A 21,866-nucleotide genomic window follows, 5' to 3' on the forward strand; every position below is an offset into this window, starting at 1 on the left:
TTACTATTTCATTTCTAAATCGAATTTCAAATACTAAAATACACTTTTTCCGCTTTATATTTGCATGGAAAAATAAAATTTAAATAAATGTTCCTAACTCTTCATTGATAAGTGAAATTAAACCTAACTCTTCATTGATCTTTTGTGCAAGAAAAGCTTGTGAAGCTAGGTAGTTGATATAGCTTTATTTACACAATAAATCAGTAAAATAGTAAAACTTTCTTGACTATACTATTAGCACTGTTTCAATGTTGAATATTAGCAGTGTCCCTAATCTTGCAACGAACGTGGTTGATGTAGTTCTGAGCGTTGATGTCAACATCTTCGAATGCTCGATTCACATAGGTTGTTGGATCCTCCTTTGGTGGTTTGATGAGGTAGGAACGTGGTCCTTTTGTTCTGTCCATCTCTTGTGTTCTTTCGCTCTTGTAAATTTTCGAAATTGAAGATTTGTTGCCTTTGGCCACCACATGGGTTCCTTCGCTTTGGCCAGAAAATCTAAGAGACGATAATCTTATGATGTTTGCAACCACCAACATTGATGTCTCACAAATTGATCTCTTATTGTACTCCTTGTTGGTCATTGCCAAGGAAAGAGAACAAGCTTAAATGGTTGTTCTAATAACATAAGAAAAGGTGAAATTAACGAGATCATAGATATAATAGTGACTACCTTAAGACAAAGTTTCGCAACAATGATTTGGGAACTGACATGTCAAGTAACTACATGTACCACGTAACTACATGTTCGTGGTTAACGTTAAGTATTCATAAATGCATGTTTTGACAAAAAGTATATTCTATGAAATAAGGAAATTGTTCTTCAATTGGTTTCTAACGGGTAACTTATCATATCAATATCCTCCACACACGGAAACACCAAAGTATATATATTTTATTGATATTTCTATCTTTTGTTTATCACATTAATTGTTGTTATGGGAATCTAAATCATATGTTACTTTGGATTCGGTCTGGTCTGATTGATGTTGATAATTCTTTGAGGAAAGAGCCGTGAATTATTATATGAATGATCAAGTTATGAGTTCTCTCTATTATTAAAGTGATATCTTTGTGAAGAAGGTATGATGTTTGGGAGAGTGAAAGAAAGAAGTAATTAAAAAGCACTTTTAGCCTTAACTTCTGGAATCGTCTTTGTTTTCGCCGTGCTTCTTGGGCCCGCCAACAAGACAGGTGCAGCTCTCACCAAACACTCCATAAGTTCTCTTACTTTGTTTTTTCCACAACTTCTACTTTCTTTCAACTTCATCATGTCAAGGACCAATGTCTTTCTTAGTATCAATACTCTCCATCTTTCGTGGGCATTTCAAATTGCTCCCGATTTACTTACTTTCTCTTCAATCTCATCTTTATCTCATTTATTTTTTTATATTAAATATATTTATAATTTCTAAATTTTAATGTAAAATTATAATCGTTTCTATCCTAAATTTTGATACAATTTAGTTTACAAAAAAAATATTTTTAATTCAATTATATTAATTTTTTTATTTAATAATGTTTTTGAATTGTTTATTTCATATAGCACATTCTAATTCAAATATTATTTAACATGTATGTAAGGACTGAGAAATTCAGAGAAAGTGGAAAAAGACAAGTGTATGCAGTTGATTGGACCGATCAGTTTTGACAGTGATATATATATGAAATTTTCAAATTCACGTTTCACTCTCTGCATGCACCATCTCACTCTAACTTTCTGAATCCTTTTTTTCTCCTTCTCTCTAGAATTCCTTCATTTCACTTCATCTGTTCAAAAATCAGACAGTACCTAAGCAATCCAGGTGTCAAAGGTTTCTTTTTTCACCGATTAAATTAAAGTTTAGAGTTTGTAGGTTTCATCCTCCTTAATCCTTGTGAAATTCCAAAACTTTTTGGCACATGCAAGCCACGATTCTGGTTGCATGCGTTCATCAGCTTCTTATTCTCATTTCTGATAATGTTCTCAAGGGCGGACGATTACCGGCGGTTTAGGGCTGGACACGTTGGGAAGGGCCGGACGGGCTCTCTCATCTTCGAATCTTGCTTGTAGTATTCGTTCTCTCCTAGTTCTCCAAGCTGAGCGGTCGGGTACCTGTCAAAGGCACTCCGACGTTTAAGTTAGTAACATGACCAAGTGGTCTGTAATGCATGTGTATATTGCATTGTAAGCAATCCGTCCAGAAATCATACCTAGGACCTTTATTTATACTGATTGTAATGGGATTTTACCTTTCGTGGGCCTGAAAACGGTCCAATCATACCTTAATCTTCATTAAGGGCTTTAATGAGTCATTAGTATTTAACCGCGTAGTCGACATAGTGAGGGACGGTTGTGACGGCCGGTCAGCAGGGTGACCGGCCAAGGATGTCAACCTGGGTGGGAAGCTACTCGGTTTTGTCGATCGGTCACGATGGACACTCGGTCTTGTCGGTCGACCTAGATGGACGACCTTGGAGGGCCGCTCGTTCTTGATGGTCGACCTGGATGGACGACCTTGGAGGACCGTTCGGTCTATTTATTGGGAGGACCGGTCGGTACATAAGCCCCCTCGCTTGTCTTGGTGTTGGTCGATCGCTTATCTTTGTAAGTCGACGATCGTTGTTAAGACGATCGCTAGTGAGGGCGATTGAAGTGTTCCCGACGAATGCCTCACGAGTGGCATTGGGTTAACCGCTCGCTCGGTCTATGTGTTGGGAGGACCGGACGGTATAGTGATCTTTAGGTGTTTTTAGATTTTCTTGAAGTTCAAACAATTTCCTGAAGGTGTCAAAGCTTTATGTTCGGTCAAGAGGTAAGGAAAGCTAGTTAATTTAATTATTTGGTTGTTGATATATGAAATTGATGTTTGATGGCTTTGCATGGGTGTGAAACTAAATGATTGTGTGTTCGGTAGTGTTATTGAAGACTCTTAAGTGTTGTATTCATGTTGATTGTGATTATGCTTAATTTTTGTTCAGTGGCCGAGTGATTTTGGGAGGATGTGTGATAGTAAAGATAAAGAATGTGTTAGGTGTGAGTTTGGTATGTATACTATAAGTTGGGAAGAACAAAGGTAATTGGTAAAGATTTGGTGTCGATCATAATTCTCCAGTCATTCTGCAGAATTATGCAGTTTGTTGAGGGTTCTTCGTTGATCGTTCAGTTTTCTTATTGTGTTCGGTCTTAACTAAGTTTTACTTCTATAAAGCTTTTCATTTAATGACCGATCGATCTTGTATTAGTATTTTGTTTTAATCATAGCGATCGTTCTTAGTGAGGTGTGTGGTCTCTTAGTAACGATCGTTCTTAATGGATTATGTGGTCTCTTATTGGCGCTCGTTCTTATACTAGTGTTCGACCTCGTACTTATATTAGGTCTTAAATGTGTTCGGTCTAAGTTATAGGTGTTCGGCTTCTCATGGGCTTTACATGTTCATGAATATTCGATTATGATTGGATAGTAGTTCTTGCACACAGTTCGGTCATATTGTTGTAATGCTCGATCTCTTAGTAGTGATAGGTTTTATGAATAGTATTCAGTATAAATCTTAAGTGTTCGGATTAAGCCGTAGGTGCTCGTCTTAGGTCATAGCGCTCGGTCTTGTACTAGTATTTCGTCTAGTATTAGCGTTCGGTATTGTACTAGCGTTCGGTCTTGTACTGGTACACAGTCTTGTTATGGTGTTCGGTTTTTTTCATAGTTAGTGAATTTCCGTTCGGTCATACTCAGGGGTTGTGTTGTTGTCGTTCGGTCCTCTTCTACGAAAGGTTATTTGGTTTTTAAATGTTGATTTCACTGTTTGGCTCTGATTGCTTGTTATAGTTGCATTGATCTACTATGTATGAGAAATTATATTGATATTCAAATAAGGTATGATGTTCCTATTGGTATGAAAGAGAATTCCAAGGAGGGATATCTCGGTGTTGGTTATCAAGGTGGTAAAGTATGAGTATGGACAGTGAAATCTACGGAGTTCATCCTGAAATTCTGATGATTACCAATTATCAAGTAGAGATGGGTAATGCATTGTGTGAGAATGACAGGAGGTCCTAGCCCATAGGTTCTTGGGTGAGTTATAACGGACTAACCTCGGGTGTCAGCTGATGGTTTTCCAATTACTACACTACCCGGGTGCATGAACGGCCTCAAGCTACATATTCATACAATCCGGATGGTCAAGTCATTGGTTCGGTCATACAATGTATTTTATGGTTATATTGGTATGCTTGAAATGCTTATATGTTGCATGTTTGTATATACTTATTATAATTGAATGATTCATATGATTAATTAAATTACTCTACCTTACCCTTTTGTTTTCTATTTTGTTATGTTTTTTCGTTCGGTAATTCTTCTTTGTGATGATCACCTTTTTGGATGTGAGCAGAGGGGGAGGAGTGTTCGTTGGAGCAGGCGTTGGATGGCGAGAACCCTGCTGCTTAGATTACGACCGTTCAGTCATATTATTGTTTATAGTTTTGTGTGAACCGTTCGGTCACAACTCTAACTTTGTAATAACCGTTCGGTTGTGTACATAGTTTTGTAATAATATAGGAACTTTGTAAAGTTTTAAATTTTATGGTTATTTTGTGATAACTCTAAGGTTAACTTTATTTCCAGTAACTGTCCTATTGTATTATTATACGATAACTTCTTTATATAGTTTTATGCTATATTTGTAGATGTTACATAAAAAAGTTAATTATATTGACTAAAGAAAACTATATCAATTTATTTTTTTCAATTTAATATATCAAAAGTTAGAATGAAAACTAATTTCACGTTAATATAAATATATTTAACCTTTTTTTTTCATATCAGTGTGTCTTTATTTCCTGGTCTATAAAACTGAGTGGAGTTGAACGTGATTGAAGAAAATTATTGGATTTGGGAAAGGTCATTTTAGTTGATAAACATGTATAATTTTTATTATCACATTTTTCATACTTTTTTTTTTAATTACTCCGTTTAACTTCAGTTTGGGATGAGCATCTGTCCACTCAATCATACATTTGATGAACACATTTGGTCCTGTTTGTATTCTATCACTTTTTTAGCAACTCAGGTTTTGTGATGGGCCTTCTTCTAAGAGCAATTTAACCTGGCTTATCTTGCTATCTCATTCTAACACTGTTGATTATTTATGGGATCTTGCAATGGAAATTTAACTAAGGATCATTTTCATACTTTGCTTAACGATTACGTTACAATATAGTGTCGCCAATGTACTCAATTTTTTATTTATTTTTTATTTTAGTATTTCATGGTCTCATACATTTTAAATTCATTTGGTTTATCTTATATTAAAACTTAAACAAACAGGCTATTCAATTTTAAAATGATCTTGTAAGGATACTGTAACCCAGTGAATACTTCTAATGTCTCACGATTACCAATCAATAAAATACTCCAACTTTCAATTCCACGATTTCTAAATTACCAAAGTTAATATACGTGTTTGGTTAAAATATGGACTTTTGGCTAAAGCAATTCAAAAATTTCAACAATAAATTAGAAGTCAAATAAAATATATTTTTTACTATCTATGTACGTAATTCTCTTCTTTTTTATTTGACAGAACATAGTTTTCACATTATGTAAGTTACTTGATTACTAAACTGTTGGATTGCGTAGAAAAAACTAAATCCTAAACCCTAGGTCAGAAACAAAAAAAAATGGCATAGCAAAATACCAAATTTTGTAATGTAGAAATTCAACTTTAGAAATTAGTTTCCCTTATATTATTATTTTTTATATTAGAGAAACCAGAATCCATATGTATAAAAACAAATGCATCACAAAGTTAAATATGGTAATTTTAAAAACTAATTATATTACGGAAGCTAATAACTACATTATAGAAACTAATTTTCATATCTTTTGGTTATTTTTTCTGCACTTCCTCCCACTCTTCATTCAGAAAATTTACATTGGCAAACATGCAACATGACAATGTTCATGGATGGTGGAGGGAAAGACAAAGGGCATGATGAACATAATGTGTTGGGGTCGGAGAGGTGAGAAGGGTAAACAAGGAAACTTAATCAATAACTGCACTTGTACCCTCTGAGGAATTTGGCATGTTAATCCACGATTTGAGTGAAACTTAAGTTCAATATAAAAGGAAGTCAACGACTGAATGAGTAACAACAAAACCTATGGGTATTGGTTGAAATAAAAAAACAAACTCAAGGTTGCCATTACATAATTTAATCACGAAAAATTAACACCTGCACTTTCATTTTAGGCATCATCAAAAGTCTCAAATGGACAACAATGTCAGGATCCAAAAATCTGCTCTCTAACTTGAGATTTAATTTAACGAAAAGAAAAAAAAAAGGATTACAGAACAAGATATACCATGTTATTGCCGCTTCCTCCTCCCAAAAATATACAACCCCAATTGGTAGCTTGTGTCAGTTCTATTGGTTTCTTGTACAAATACGGCAGCAGCGGCAGCAGGTAAACTCCGAAAGAAAGAAATATGTTGATGACCACCCTCCACTTAAACAGTAAAATTCCTCTTTCCTTAAAGACACATCTACAGTAACAGCAGAAAGCAATAACTACAAACAGGTAGATAAATGAAGTTACAAAAAATAATCTGGAGTCTTGCGTGTGGTGTCAGGCTCAATTTGCCTGGGAGCTGGATCAAACTGAAGAAAACTCTGATCCATATTCTCTCCTATTTCTAGTATGGCAGCCATATTCCCACATCGGTAACAGTAATTTGGAGCGCTAAATACGGTAACCACATTCTTGTCCTGAAAGATCGTCAACATACAGACAACATATAGTATCAAGAAGGTATTCCCAATGTGGAAATAGATCGTTATATTCATTGAAAAAACTTGTCAGTCACCTGGCACCAATTGTATCCTTCCATAACAAGCTGATGAGCTCTAGATATCAGGGAGAGACCATTGGTATGATTAAACTGAGTAGCAATATCCTGTCCAAATGTGTATCCTGCCCCACGGGGAGATATTCCCCATCCACAGCGATCGTCAGGGTCAGACCACAATAGATCACACATTGGTCCTTCATGTGGAACCTGTAACATACAAGTAAAATTGTTAGGCAAACTAGGTGAGACAATCGAGAAGTAACTGGCAAAAAAAAAGTTGAGAAATGGTATCGTGGAGTTTAAGATGAGATACCCTAAAAGCTTTATGTGCCTGACTATGCCCGAGAAAAAGCTAAAGTTAAGCAACTATAAAACTATGAAAAACTACCATTAAAGAACTAAAGAGAGCTAACTGATATACATTCATATTCTTCATTGATTCATTCATGGGTAAAGAGTAATACACATATATAACCTAAAATATACCATCAACTAAATGATGGCCCTACAAGCGTCATCATCTCACTATAGGGAACAAAAATGTAAACTAAATAATATTCTAATATTCTAACTACATCCCATTAAATCCTTTAACCATTAAATTTTTCTTCTCTTCAGCCTCTTTAGGTACATCATATCATTACCCACTCATTCACATCGGACCTTGTCCTCAAGGTCCTTGAAAACTGCATCAAGTTGTTGAAAATAGTGGCCCGTGGAAAGATTAGTTTAATAGTGGCTTTATCAAGAAAGCCACGTGGATGAGTTGGGGTATAATTGGAAGGTCAATTTTTGTTGTTGTGACATGTGATGAGGTGAATGAAGGTATATGTGAGAATTTTTGGGAAGGTGTATTTGTGTGAAAAAGAAATCCACAAGGTGTGTCATGGGGGCCTAAAGGGGTGATTTGGGGTTTGAAAATTTGATTGCGGTAATTGTGAAACTGGGTGGTATTATGGGAGGGGTTGACAACTTAAACTAACAAATAATTGGAAGGGCCATTAATAGTTTGAATAGAGAATGGAGATTTGAGGAAGTCTAAAGGTTGGGAATCCAATGACTTGGCTGCTTTTGAAATAGATGAAAACCAGCTGGCTTGGGGGGAAAAGCAACTGAAAAAGGTAAATGAGTGTAGGAATCAAGAGGAAGCAGGGTTGGGGGCATCGTAGGTGTAACACATGGCATTATTTGTGTGGTGGTCTGCAGATGCAGAGGAAAAAAATGTCTCCCAATGAGATTAAAGAGCATAACTCATGTTCAAGGACGGCAACATGAGGAGAACTAAACCCAAGCCGGTATGATGAGAAAAGTGATGGGCATGACAGTGGTTGTGTTAATGGTTGTGTGCTGTGCAGCAGCTGTGGCATTGATGGTTGTGGTTATTGTGGAGTATAACACAAGTATTGGTGTTGATGAGCCTGTGAATCCATTGGGGGTGATGGTTGTATTGACCACAAATAATTGTAGAGTAGTAGATATCCATGAGAGTCAGAGCAGACATTATGAAAGCACCATTTCATAAGAAGCAAAAGCTAAGCTACTGTTAAACTAAGAAAAACTACAAATAAAGAACGATTGAGAGCTAAAAGATAAACATTGATATTCTTCATTGATGACAATAGGTAAGAAGGAATACACTTAGATAAGCTAAGGGACACCAAAAACTGAATGATGATCCTACAAGTGGCATCATCTCATTTTAGGGAATTAAAATATAAACTAAATAATAATTTTAACATTGTAAGACCATTCTATGAAATCCTTGAGTCATTTGATTTCCTTCTTTTGGGCCTGTTAAAATATATTAAGATTAAACTAAAGAGGAAGGTCATGATTGTTGGTCCTAGATGAAAAACAATCTCCAGGGAAAAACTAGATTTGGAAGTTGCAACATCAAATAAAATATTTCTCAAACCATATTAAACATCAGACGTATATCAAGCTCAAGATATCATTTTCAGAATATATGTTCTTCATATTAAATGGACCATAAGGAAATTCAGTGCACTCATGCTAGCCGTTACATACAAACCTCTTGTATACGATCCAATGCCCTGATGTTATCCAGTGTATCCAAAGAAGGTGAGAGACCTCCATGCAAGCAGAAAACCTGTAATATAAGTTGAAGTTAGAGCCTGGCATCAAAATTAGTCAGATGAGTTTTCAGCAACATATTTAACTCAAACCTGACTCTCAATGAGGGCAGTCAGAGGTAAATAATCAAACAAGTCTGTAAAGTATTTCCAGACATTGGCATTTCCGTATTTTCTCAAGCATTCATCATAGAACCCATACCTGAAAGCAGAAGGTAAAGGATAAATGCAATAGCAAAACAATACATTTTATAGTTAAGAAAACTATTGTTTAGTGTTCAAAGAGATTTTCTATTTTTTTTCCCATTTCATTTCTGCCTAATATTGATAAATTAGTTTTAACAAGAGTCATTCATACACAACTTACAAGCTTGGTATACAATGTTCAGCTGTTAAAGGGAATCTTAATCTTTTTAAAGTTAGATACCCTAGGAATTCATGCACCAGGTTCGTCTCACTAATTGGTTCTAAGATTGATCATTGGCTTAAAAGTCTGGTGAGATCATTTGATCATTTGGTTTTTAAAAGTGTCATTCAGCTGCAACTTACAAGCTTGCTATATAATCATAATGTTTGAGAATAAAAGATAGGGTATCTTTTTAAAAGTTAGTTCGATAGAAATTCATGTACCAGGTTCATCTCAACAAAGTATTCTTTTCGTTGAGTTTGGTAAAATTAATAATTAAGAGATGTATAGAAACTCATCTCAACCACAAAATTCACATTGAAACCCGTAATTAGTAGAGTTAACCACATAGGCACAAAGCAATTTTGCTACTGATTCAGTGAAAGACCACATAAAGGTCTATATAAGCACTAGGTGTCTGATAGATAGCTTAAAGCAAAGCATATATTTTTTATTATTCTAACTTTTATGTCTCAAAACTAAAAATTTTTGTCAGCATAATAATGATGAGAAAGACAAATATAAAAAGAGAAAATATATATGGCCTAAAGACATTACAAAACCAAATAGTTCTTTTAAGCCCTTTGAAATCACCCACTGGATAGAGGTGCACAAATAAGTGAGCTCCACTGGGTAAAGAAGTCAATGATTATTGAGATTGTATGCAACTCCCACAACTTATTCTTAAAATTTCCAGCTGAATACATAGTTACTGGACTGGTTGACACCAAAACTGTGATAGCAGAGAATGGAATAACCACTATTGTGAAATTTTAGATAAATGCTAAATGATATATACATATATGCTCAAATATTAAAAAAATGTCATCTAAAATTAAGACATTCAATGCTAGAAATGAAAAGTAAAAAGGTCAGAAAACAGACCAAAAATTTTAAAGGAAAGAGAAAAAGAGAATAATTAGAGAGTGCAAAAAAAGATAACAGGAAAAATGGCACCAGATGTCAGGGACGGACATAAACTAGGGGCAAGCCACCACTAGGTGGACAATGTCGCCAATAGTGAGAACGCATTGCATGTAAGATAAATTTGGGATTAACACTTGAAACCACTGATTCAACGATAGAGAGGGGCAATCAAATTTTTCAATGACGAATAGAAAAAGACCAAAATTCCACCATATAAAAATGACATTGCAGCGTATGGTGCTTGTGGGCTTCCCTTCACAAATTGTCTATGGCAGAGGGGTCAATCAATGCTAGAATATGGCGGCACTATAAACGTTTATTTAACAACAACTGGGGAAAAATTGAAATATTATCCCAAATACATTCCTAAAAGACAGTAGGCCTACTACAGGGATAAATTAGGGTTTCTGCATCGATTATTGCCATCACGGTCACACTCACTCCAGCTGCAAAAGACAACAATTTCAATGCTATAGTATTTACAATGGCAGCTATGAAAAATTGCAACACTATTTGAGTTCCAGAGCACTGAGCTGTCTTGCAATGTGATCCAACTACAGCGTGCTATTGATACTTGTGGCTGAATATACATCACATCAAATCTTCAGTTTAAAATGATAGAGCTTAACATATATAAAATGACAATGGATCCAGAGATTTTGTTGTGTGAGAAACATTATGAGAAGAAATAGTCCATACACTTGAGTAATTTGACGGCTTTCATGATTTCCCCTGAGAATTGTAATTCTATCCCGATAACGAACTTTCAAAGCCACCAAAAGAGAAACAGTCTCCACTGAATAGTACCCACGATCTGCAAATTAAGCCATGATAATGAGGAAAAGGTAGAAGTATCCATAGAGACGAAGAGTATAACTTGAAAGTCATAAAAAGCAATGACAAAAAAAATAAATTATAATGACCAATGCTACCATCTATGTTGCACGAATACAATACAGGTACAAGGCAACATGTCTATTCTGGCGAAACGTAGTATGCAAGATAAATAGGATATGCGGATACATATGCAAGAAAAAAAATCATTAACATAAGAAATACATACATATATAAATACACTTTCACACACAAAATTGAAGTTCCAAAAATCCAAAGCAAGAACATACCTCTAAAATGTTACTAAAATAAGATATAACTAAAAACCATTATTAGCAGAAATCATTGCCTATTCCCTACAATGAGGAATAGCTCCCTCCAGAGTCATCGCCCCATCAACTATCATCCGTAAAGATGTGAAAGATGAGATTTTGTTACACACACTTTGCTAATTCAGTGTGTTGATATAAGCATTAAATCACAAGATCAAAGCAATCATGCAAGAGAAAACCGGAAATTATGTGCTATGTATGGGAAACCATCTAGTTATTATACAACTATTTTAAAAAACTCTCCAGAATACTTCACAAACACGTATTGGACATCATAGAACTTCATCCCTCCAGTACCAATCCAACCACACTTCCACAAAACTAATTAATACCCACCTATTTCAATTTCAAGGCAGCCCAAGGCAAAATCACCTCAGCAGAAGGGAGGGAGAACATTTCACAAACAGCTCTCCGGCAAACGAGTTTCGGAGGCCTCAAAAGTTTAAGGGTTAGGAAAAAAATAATCCATTCGAAAAAAAATTTCAAGACCGTGCTATCAACCTGATAATAATTTCATTCAATATGTATGAAACCAAATTACATCTTGAGACCCACAAAGCCCACTTCTCAGCTAAACAAAAAAAAAATCTCAGAACCATAATACAAAAAAAGGAAAAGGGAATTGAATTTAAAAAAAAAAAGTGACTGACCTACATAATCACCCATGAAGAGATAATTGGTATCGGGTGTGCTCCCTCCAATCCGAAACAACTCGATGAGATCGTAGAACTGACCGTGAATATCGCCGCAGACGGTGACGGGGCACTTCACCGGTTGCACGTTCCACTCCTCCACCAGAATCGCCCTCGCTTGATCGCACAGCGTCTTCACCTCCGACTCCGTCAGAGGCTTGCACTCCATTAGCTGCTCGATCTGACGCTCCAGATCCGCGTGAGACGGCATCGTTTCGTTCCCTCGTCTGAGATCACCCCCTTCTTGTTTTCTTCTTCTCTTAGATCGATTCGCTCTTCCGAGACGATAAAATCGATCGGTTTCTTTGGGTTGGGGCGGTTAGGGTGGACGGCGTCGATGGCGACCGGAAGAATGCCGGGGATAGGGCTAGGGTTTGAAGAGTGGAACGCAGCGTTTCGAAGCTGGCGTGGTTGGATTTGGTCTCTCAGTTTCGCGGTTGCGCCTTTTCTCTTTCTCTTTGTTTCCTCGGCTTTGTGTTTCTCAGTGAGACAGACAAAAACAAAAAACAAAACAAAATATTTTTTCTTAAATCATAGAAAATTATAATTTAATTGTTAATTCATATTTTGTGTGATTGAGAGAGAAGAAGATGATGGCGGAGCTTTGCCAGCCAGATAACTAAATAGAAAAATGAAAATGAAATTCAAATACTGAATAAATAATAATAATTTCTAAGGCTAAAGTATAGGTGAGTTTGTTTGGGTTTTGTTTTTCAAAAAAGTAGTTGTTATATTTTTTTAAGTATGTAAGATGCTGTTTATTTTTAGTAGAGGTGATTTTAGAAGAAATAAAGATTAAATTTTAAAAATAATGTATAAGAATTTTAATTATTCAATTAGGTATTCACAAATAGTTGTTTGTTCTTTTTAAATTTTCTCAAACATTTTAGAACTAATTTTTACCTCCGTTTTCTATGAGATAGAATAGGTGAGACCATTGAAGAGTAATAAATAATTATGATTTATCATAATATGCTCTATAAACTCTTTTTTAGTATTTTATAGGTTATACAGATGTTTTGGTTTCTCAAATATAGTTAAAAAAGTCTAAGTTTCATTGAGATAACTTTTTTTTCAATGCTTTTTTAGTTATGATGGTAATTTCAAAACCTCTCCTATCTTAAGACATTTTTTTTTTCTGGCCAAACAAATTACTTTCAAGTAAGTTGATTAATTAAGTAAAATTGGATTAACTATTTGAGTTGAATGACTAGGAAAAATATGCTTTATTGAAGTGATATAAAAATTAACTTTGAATTGGAGAATTTAGAGCAATTAAAAAGAGTTACTATAAATTTATTGATGACAATTTTTTTAGGAATTTCTGAAAGAAGTATCAACTTAGACTAAGACTAAGAAAGGAAAGTGAACAAAGACTTTCAACAAAAACTCTTTCTTTATCTAAGTCTTAGATTGATTCTCTTTGCTAAATAATCATTTGCATTGTTTTGTAGGTTTTAAATAAAGGTTGAAAACCATGGACAATCACCTAAAGAAGCTTGGTGAACTAAAGGAAGCAAAGAAGGGAAGAAAGGAGGTGATTTCGAATTGAATCCAGTGGCTTCCAGATTGGGATTCAAAGGCAAAATGCCTTCTGGATCAAACCAGGCGCCCAACCAAAACCCTGCACCGCTCAGCCATCTCGCATCAGGATTTTTGAAATCACGTGTTTAATGTTTTAAATATGGCTGGAGGAAACCTTGCGCTCCAAGCTTAAGAAGCGTCTCTAATACACTTCGTTTGTAGTTTTTAGAAGCTTTGAAAGGCAGAAATAAAGCCCTCTCTTCACCTATAAAAGAGAGGCTCTTCTCCATGTAATTGCCAACTTGAAAGATATATTGAAGTGTTGTTGAGATTACTTCAGACCTCTATACTTCGCGTTCACCTTATTGTGCTAATTCAGCACCTTTTCCTCCGGCTTCCTTCCCTCTTAGAAGGCCTTTTGAGCTGGTGAGGCTTCAAACACACACTGAACCTTCCATCGAACACCTGGTGTGCACCTGCATCTTCATTCATCAACCCATTCTGCTGCGTCACTTTGAGTTGTGGAGCTACTTGAGCTTGGAACTGCTTCCATCAGTTATACTTTTAGATGTTTTAAAATTGTTAAAGTTAAAGTTAGATAATTGATAGTTTAACTTATTAGTATTAGAAATGGGTGGATTTATTTTGAAAGTATTTGTTTAAGTGTAGATTTAGTGTTTTGATGAATGGATGTGTTAACATGCTACATTTTGATTGCATGACTATGATTTTGATTCCAATTATACACCTAATGAGGTTGTAAAATTTGATAGAATAAGTATAATTCAAAAATGGGATTGCTAGATGTTTATCTTAAAAGTCTGCAAAAAATTTATTTTATGCATTTCTCACTTAATAAATGTTAATTTCCCTTAATGAATATTATCTCAAAAGTAAATAAAAAAATTAATTTTATATATTATAATTTATTTTGCAATCATCCTTTTCCATATTAATTTTACATATAATTCTTAAAACTAAAATTTATTCACAAAAATTTTGACAATATAACGATTGCTTTTCTAATCTCTTAACTTCTTTTAAAACAGTCAAAGTTATAAGACAACTGTTGAATATAGTGAAAAACTATACTTGGGATTAATCTCCCTTGTGTTAAACATACACACAGGGTTCTCTATTTATAATAGAAGAAATATGGACTAAGCCCAAAATACAAATAAGAAATAATAGCAAACTAACTAAAAGATAAAAGATAAAGATAAAAGATAAATATAAAATAAAGATAATATATCTAACACTCCCCCTCAAGCTAGTGCATACAAATCGTATGTACCAAGCTTGTTACAAATATAATCAATTCTCGGTCCCCATAAAGACTTATTGAAAATATCTGCTAATTGATCACTTGAATTGACGAATTCAGTCTTGATATCTCCAGATACAATCTTTTCTAAAATGAAATGACAATCAATTTCAATGTGTTTGGTCCTCTCATGAAAGACATGATTAGAACTAATATGAAGAGCAACCTGATTGTCACATATATGCGTCATTTGCGTGACATCTCCAAATTGTAACTCTTTAAGCAATTGCTTAAGCCAAACAAGTTCACAAGTGGCTGAAGTCATAGCTCTATATTTTGCTTCTGCACTAGATCTTGTCACAATACTCTGTTTCTTGCTTTTCTAAGAGATCAAGTTACCACCAATGGAGACACAATATCCGGATGTAGATCTTCTATCAAAAGGAGATCCTGCCCAATCAGCATCAGAATAACAAACCACTCTTGTATGGTTACTATAACCATATAACAACCCTTTTCTAGGAAATCCTTTAATGTACTTTAATATAAAAATAACTGCATTCCAATGATCTTCACATGGGGAATTAAGGAATTGGCTTACCACACTAAATGCAAAGGAAATATCAGGACGACTAATTGTAAGATAATTCAATTTTCCAACTAGTCTTCTATATTTCTCGGGATCTGACATAGGCTCCCACTATTTTGGTACAAGTTTAGTATTAGGATCCATGGGTGTGTCCAAAGGTTTTGAATTCATCAACCCAGTTTCCTCCAAAATATCTAGCGCATATTTCCTTTGAGATATAACAATACCATCGTTGGATTATGCCACCTTAACACCCAAGAAATATCTAAGTTTGCTAAGATCTTTGGTCTGAAAATGGTTGCAAAGATGTTGTTTCATCTGAGAGATGCCATGACTATCACTACCTGTAAGAACAATGTCATCAACATATACTATCAAGTAGACCGATCCAACACTTGAGTGACGGTAAAAGACTGAATGATCTGTCTCACACCGAGTCATACCAAATTGTTGAAAAACATTACTAAATTTTCCAACCAGGCCCTAGGAGATTGTTTTAGGCCATATAAGGATTTGCGAAGATGACATACCAACCCAGAAGACTTCCCCTGAGCAACAAATCCTGGAGGTTGCTCCATATACATCTCTTCTTGCAAATCTCCGTTAAGGAATGCATTTTTTACATCCAGTTGATAAAGAGGCCATTTTTGAAGAGCCTTCATGGCTATAAATAGACGAATATATGCCATCTTTGCCACTGGAGAAAAAGTATCACCATAATCCAAACCAAAAATTTGAGTGTAACCTTTGGTAACAAGACGAGCTTTGAGGCGATCAATAGTTCTATCAAGACCAACTTTGATAGCAAAAACCCACCTACAACGAACAACAGATTTCCTAGACGGTAATGGGACAAGCTCCCAAGTTCCACTATGTTGAAGAGTACTTAGTTCATCTAGCATGGCCTGACGCCAACCAGGATGGGCTAAGGCATCAGTAATAGATTTTGGGATTGTCACAGAAGAAATAGAAGAAAGGCAGGTATAAAAAAGTGAAGACAATCTATGATAACTTAAACCAAGATAAATTGGAGAGGGATTACAGGTAGAACGTATACCTTTTCGAAGGGCAATTGGAAGGGTAGAATCAGTTGTCGGAGTCGAAGGAGACAAGGTCGTTGGCACTTTAATTGAGTCACTTGGTGGATTTTGAGAAACACCTGGTGAACTAGGCACAATTGGAGGATCACAAACAACATGAATATTGATAGTATTAGAATGAGACATATCAGAAGAAGAATGATCATTAAAATAAAAGGAAGACTCATTAAAGGTGACATCTGCAAATATAAAATAACGATCAAGAGAAGGAGAAAAACACTTGTATCCTTTCTTTGATTTAGTAAAGCCTAAAAAAACACATTTGTGTGATCGAGGAGCTAACTTATCAAGACTAGGACCAAAATTATGAACAAAACATGTAGACCCAAAAACTTTAGAGGTAAGGGGTGAAGAGGTTCATGAGGAAAAAAGATAGAATGAGGTATTTTATTTTCTAAAACAGAAGAGGGCATGTGATTAATTAGATAACATGCAGTAAGAACAGCATCACCCCAAAAATATTGAGGAATGTTACCATAAATTAAAAGAGTACGAGTTGTTTCAATAATGTTGAGATTGTTGATAAGTGGAGCACTAGTTTAGCTAAACCTTACAATCTCACAGTGTTTCTGGTTTTTTATGATGACAACAAATTATTAATAACACATGTATTGATTTGTGTTACATGTTCATTACTTTCATGTTTATGATTACTTGAAAACATGTTTGTGTTGACTATGTCATTGTATGCAAATTCACTGTGTTTTACATGAGATATTATCTGTGATTGCTTAACATTTGATTTGGAAATGAAAAACCACATGCACTTTTGTGAACTTATATTGTGTGGCAAAATAACAGTTTTAAGTCGACTTCAATATGAAGCAAGTCGATTAAAACTCGTGACTTTGCACAAACTTTTTCAAAGTGTGCTGTGAATAGTTCTGCAAAGAAAGTTTTTCAAAACTGCATTGAAGTGTGACTTAGTTTGTTTTGTTTTGAAAATCTGTTAATGCTTGTGAAGTACAACGACTATATTTTATATCTTTGACTAAGCATTAATTGTGAGTCAACTGCATTAAATGTGTAATCAATTAAGTTGGTCTGATTGCTGCTAACTGTGATATCTGTTATAAATGTCTGTGTACAGTCAACTCTATTAGTAGCATAATCGACTAGAGGAGCGTCACTTTAGTGATAAACTATATATAGATGCAAGTTTGATTTCCGAAAGAGACTTTTGTGATTTTAACGCTTTCATTAATTCTTTTTAGATTTGCAGAACGTGCTAAGCTCCAAGAACTCATCAAGAAAGACCGTGGAGATCATTCTTTGGTGGTTGCTTGTAGAGCAAGAAGTTTGTGCTTAAAGACAGATTGATCATCCTGCACATAGAGGTGTTTGGAACTTGATCGACTACTTCTCTCAATCTTGTGAAGATTGTGGCTGCCCTGTTGTGATTACAAGAAGAGGACGTGATGCGTTCTAGGACTTTGAGGATTGTTCAAAGTGGTTAAAGACTGCAGGAGAGGGGATATCTTGTTGCTCTTCTTTGTGTGTATATGCCTATATTTTGGTTAGAGGGTTAGAGAGGTGTTTTATATTTTGACGTGGAGGTCTCTATAGAAACCTTGTTGTAAAAACCGACAATTATAGTGCATTTGCTTCCTGGGATTGGAAGAGCACTAGATATAGGCAGTTTGGCCGAACCAGTATAAAAACCTCCGTTTGATTTCTCAATCCCTGCACTTTTAATTTTCAAGTCGACTTTACATTTTACATAGCCAACTATTTTCCGCTGCACTTGAATTATCTTTTTCCTTGCGATTCAAGAAACTCTTGAAAGTTCTCTCTTTTACGAAAAAGATTTTGAGAAGACTCTGATTTTTGAATTTCACCAATTCACGTCCCTCTTGGTGTTGAAACTAAGTCATTCTATTCTCAACAATTGGCACCAGAGTTGGTTTTCATAAGATATTTGAAAAACTAGTCGACTACATTTTTATTTGAATCGACTATATTCCTGGAAAATGGCTTCTATTTCTCAAACAAGAAATACAAGTGAATCTGCTTTTGAATTAGTATTCGTTATTTGCAATGACAAGCAAAATTCAATTACTAACGACTTCTATGAGTCTTTTGAAACAGGGATCTTGTGAAACAAGGCAACTTTTGGTGATAAGTCAGGTTCCAAATCAAAAAGAATCAATCTGCATGCTGATAGATTTACAAGATTTCTAAATGAAAAGAAAAGTCAAAAGAATCAAAGTGATAACAAGAAGATTACATTTGAAAATGATCTTATCATGATGGCAAAATCTGAGACTACGGAAGTTCATCTGAAACAAGGAACAAAAAGCTCCATGTGATACTTGGACAGTGGATGCTCAAGACACATGACAGGGGATCCTACCAAATTTTCAAACATCTCTTACAAGACTTCTAATCATGTGACATACGGTGACAACAATAAAGTGAAGATCATCGATATAGGTAAAATCAAAACTCCCTCTTCTTATCAAATTAAAAATGTACTTCTTGTTGAAGGGTTAAAGCACAATCTACTTAGTATCAGTCAATTATGTGATAGAGGATTAAAGATTACATTTGAACCCAAGTATTGTCTAATCAACAATGGTTCAACCGATGAGCTGTTACTTGTAGGAAAAAGGCATAATAACATCTACATAATCGATTTTAAAGAAATGTCATTCAAGTCTATTGTTTGTCTAATGAATAAAGAAGATGATGCATGGCTTTGGCACAAGAGACTTGCTCATATCAACATGGGTCAACTGAACAAGCTTGTATCCAAGGATCTTGTCATTGGCCTTCCCAACATTCACTATGCTTCCAAGAGACTATGTGATGCATGCCAAAAGGGAAAACAAACAAGACAGACCTTCAAGAACAAAAGGGAAATGTCAACTTCTAGACCTCTACAGCTTCTACACATGGACTTATTTAGTCCTTCAAGGGTAAAAATTCTGGGTGGAAATTCTTATGGTCTTGTAATCGTTGATGACTATTCTCGCTTCACTTGGACATTCTTCATTCCTGCCAAGAGTGACACACTTAAAGTATTCAAGAAGTTCGCTGTAGTCATTCAAAATGAGATGGACCTTAGAATCAAATCGATTAGAAGTGACCACGGCAAAGAACTTCAGAATGAGGCTTTTGATGAGTATTGTGCTAAAATGGGAATATCACATAACTTCTCAGCACTTAGAACACCTCAGCAAGATGGTGTGGTTGAAAGAAAGAATAGAGCTTTAGAAGAGCTAGCTAGAATCGTGCTAAATGAGAGAAACATGCCTAAGTATTTTTGGGCAGATGAGGTGAGTACAACTTGCTATGTGCTGAACAGAATAATAATAAGATCAATGCTGAAGTTAACTCCATATGAGCTACTGATAACTCTCTAAATTTACATATTTTGTTGTGTTTAAGAGTTTTTCTTAGCTTATTTTAGCTTTTAATTCTTTAGTTTTGTAGAATTTTAGTTAAAAATAGGTTTTTAGGTGTAGTTTTTAGTTTTTGTTAATAATTAGAAAATTTTAATTTTTTTTAGAAATCTTTGATAAAAATCATTCTTTTTAATTGTTAGATTTTATTTTCTTTTCTTTAATTTGGTGTTGATTTTTTTTTTATGCAGATATGAAATAGAATGTTGGGCTGCTGCCACGTTTGGAATTGGGCCGCTGAAATTGGGTGCTGAAAGTAAAAATTTGGGTTGCTGCCTTAAGCTATTTGGAAGCAAATTGGAATGCATTGATAAAGCTGCTGTCATACTTCAAATTAGGCCACTGGAACACTTCTGCTGCTGCAAGCACTGGTTAGACCTTGGGCAAGTGAATTTGGGTCGTTGCTGCTAATTGAAAGAAGAGTGAGGGGTGTTGCTCCCTCCACCACTCCAACTGCTCCTGCACCTCTCTACTATTTTCTTTTATTCCAAAAATATTTTACACTTCTCCATTATTTTTTTTATTTCAAAAATATCCTACACCTTCCCACTATATTCAACAATATTTTTCTTTCTCTCTCCACATTAATAGAGCATTCACATGGCTCAGATTTAAATTTGTGATATATTGCAAAATTTTATTTACACTTTCCTTTAAATAAGTTTGATTCAATCTTATTTTCACTGTTCAATATATATATTTTTTCTTCAAATTACTTAATAAATGGTAAAATTTTGTTCTAAATTTCTAGAAAAATATTTATATATGTGTGTGTTTTTTTTACATTTAATATCTATAATTTTTAACATTATATTATGTTTTAACTTACAGACATGTTTGACTCAAATAACTTGAATAAAGTATTTAATTTATTAGATAAATAATATAAAAATATTATTAAATACTTAAAATATAAAAGAAAAGTTATTTGTTAAAGATTTGGAATTTATTTAGTTCTTTTGTTATTATAAAGTTAGTATATAATAATAATATATTATTTACTATTAATATTATTATGTTTATTATTTTGTATTTGCATTTAACTTTTAAGTTTATAAAATGAAAGTGGTAGAAACACTAATATTGAAATTTTTTTTAAATTTTATATTTTACAATATATCACAAGTTTAAATCTAAGTCATATAAATGCTCATTAATACAGAGAGAGAAAGAGAAAAATTGTTGAGGATAGTGGGAAGCTATAGAGTATTTTTGGAATAAAAAAAATAGTGGAGAGGTGTAAAATATTTTTGAAATAAAAAAGAATAAAAAAAAGTATAAAATATTTTTGGAATAAAAGAAAATAGTGAAGAATTGCAAGAGAATTTGGGACGGTAGAGGAAGCAACACCCAAGAGTGAGCCGCTGGCATGGACATTGGGTCTGCAGTTAATTGAAGCTGTGCGTTTTTGGTGGCTGCCCTGCTTTGGGGTCATGTGCATTAGTGATTCATTTGGCAGAGAGCATCCATGTGCTAGGGCTTGCTCGAGAAAAGAAGCTAAAGAGAAAGAACAGAAGAGATGAAGATGGAGACGAAGCTCGTGCACGTGACTCTGACCGGTGAAGAAGCTCAAGATGATCAGAGGGCTTGGAAAGAAAGACGAAGGAAGACCGTCCGATTGGATTAAACTCAAAGAGTACTGAAGAAGGTTCCTCTTTTCTCCTTTCCCTCTATTTCTGACCCTATATAAAAGGGGTTTTCTGTTATGTAAATAGACACTTTTATACGCACTTTACTTTAACCGTTCTTAGTTTCTGAATAGAGTAGAGAGTGGCGGGTGACAGACGCTGCGTTCTAGGTATCGCTTTCATAGGCTATGGTTTATCGCGCTGTTCTTCGATTCTGGATTTCACTGAGTTGCGAGGGTGAC

General features: G+C 34.7%; 2 protein-coding genes across 2 annotated transcripts; both read right to left on the bottom strand.

Annotated features, from left to right (window-relative positions):
- Positions 1-117: 117 nt before the first annotated feature.
- On the bottom strand, positions 118-647 carry LOC128194954 (uncharacterized). The gene has a single exon (XM_052871554.1). It carries the CDS (start codon positions 582-584, stop codon positions 246-248), a length of 339 nt encoding a protein of 112 aa, XP_052727514.1. The 5' UTR covers positions 585-647; the 3' UTR covers positions 118-245.
- A 5,545-nt stretch (positions 648-6,192) lies between these two features.
- LOC108321452 (serine/threonine-protein phosphatase PP2A-2 catalytic subunit) lies at positions 6,193-12,792 on the bottom strand. The gene is made up of 6 exons (XM_017553204.2): positions 12,074-12,792; positions 10,957-11,071; positions 9,018-9,126; positions 8,864-8,941; positions 6,847-7,038; positions 6,193-6,748 (listed from the first exon to the last, which is right to left on the bottom strand). The coding sequence occupies exons 1-6, from the start codon at positions 12,324-12,326 to the stop codon at positions 6,575-6,577; spliced, it is 921 nt and encodes a 306-aa protein (XP_017408693.1). The 5' UTR covers positions 12,327-12,792; the 3' UTR covers positions 6,193-6,574.
- Positions 12,793-21,866: the final 9,074 nt, after the last annotated feature.

The sequence above is a fragment of the Vigna angularis genome, chromosome 1 (assembly GCF_016808095.1).
Source record: "Vigna angularis cultivar LongXiaoDou No.4 chromosome 1, ASM1680809v1, whole genome shotgun sequence".
NCBI lineage: Eukaryota > Viridiplantae > Streptophyta > Magnoliopsida > Fabales > Fabaceae > Vigna > Vigna angularis.

Excerpts from the sequence above, each read along its gene's own strand:
- LOC108321452 (XM_017553204.2), bottom strand. The coding sequence starts at position 12,326 with ATGCCGTCTCACGCGGATCTGGAGCGTCAGATCGAGCAGCTAATGGAG. Across the intron at positions 7,039-8,863 it reads CATTGGATCGTATACAAGAG|GTTCCACATGAAGGACCAAT; the intron begins GTTTGTATGTAA and ends TGTATGTTACAG. Across the intron at positions 6,749-6,846 it reads AAGGATACAATTGGTGCCAG|GACAAGAATGTGGTTACCGT; the intron begins GTGACTGACAAG and ends ACGATCTTTCAG.
- LOC128194954 (XM_052871554.1), bottom strand. The coding sequence starts at position 584 with ATGACCAACAAGGAGTACAATAAGAGATCAATTTGTGAGACATCAATG.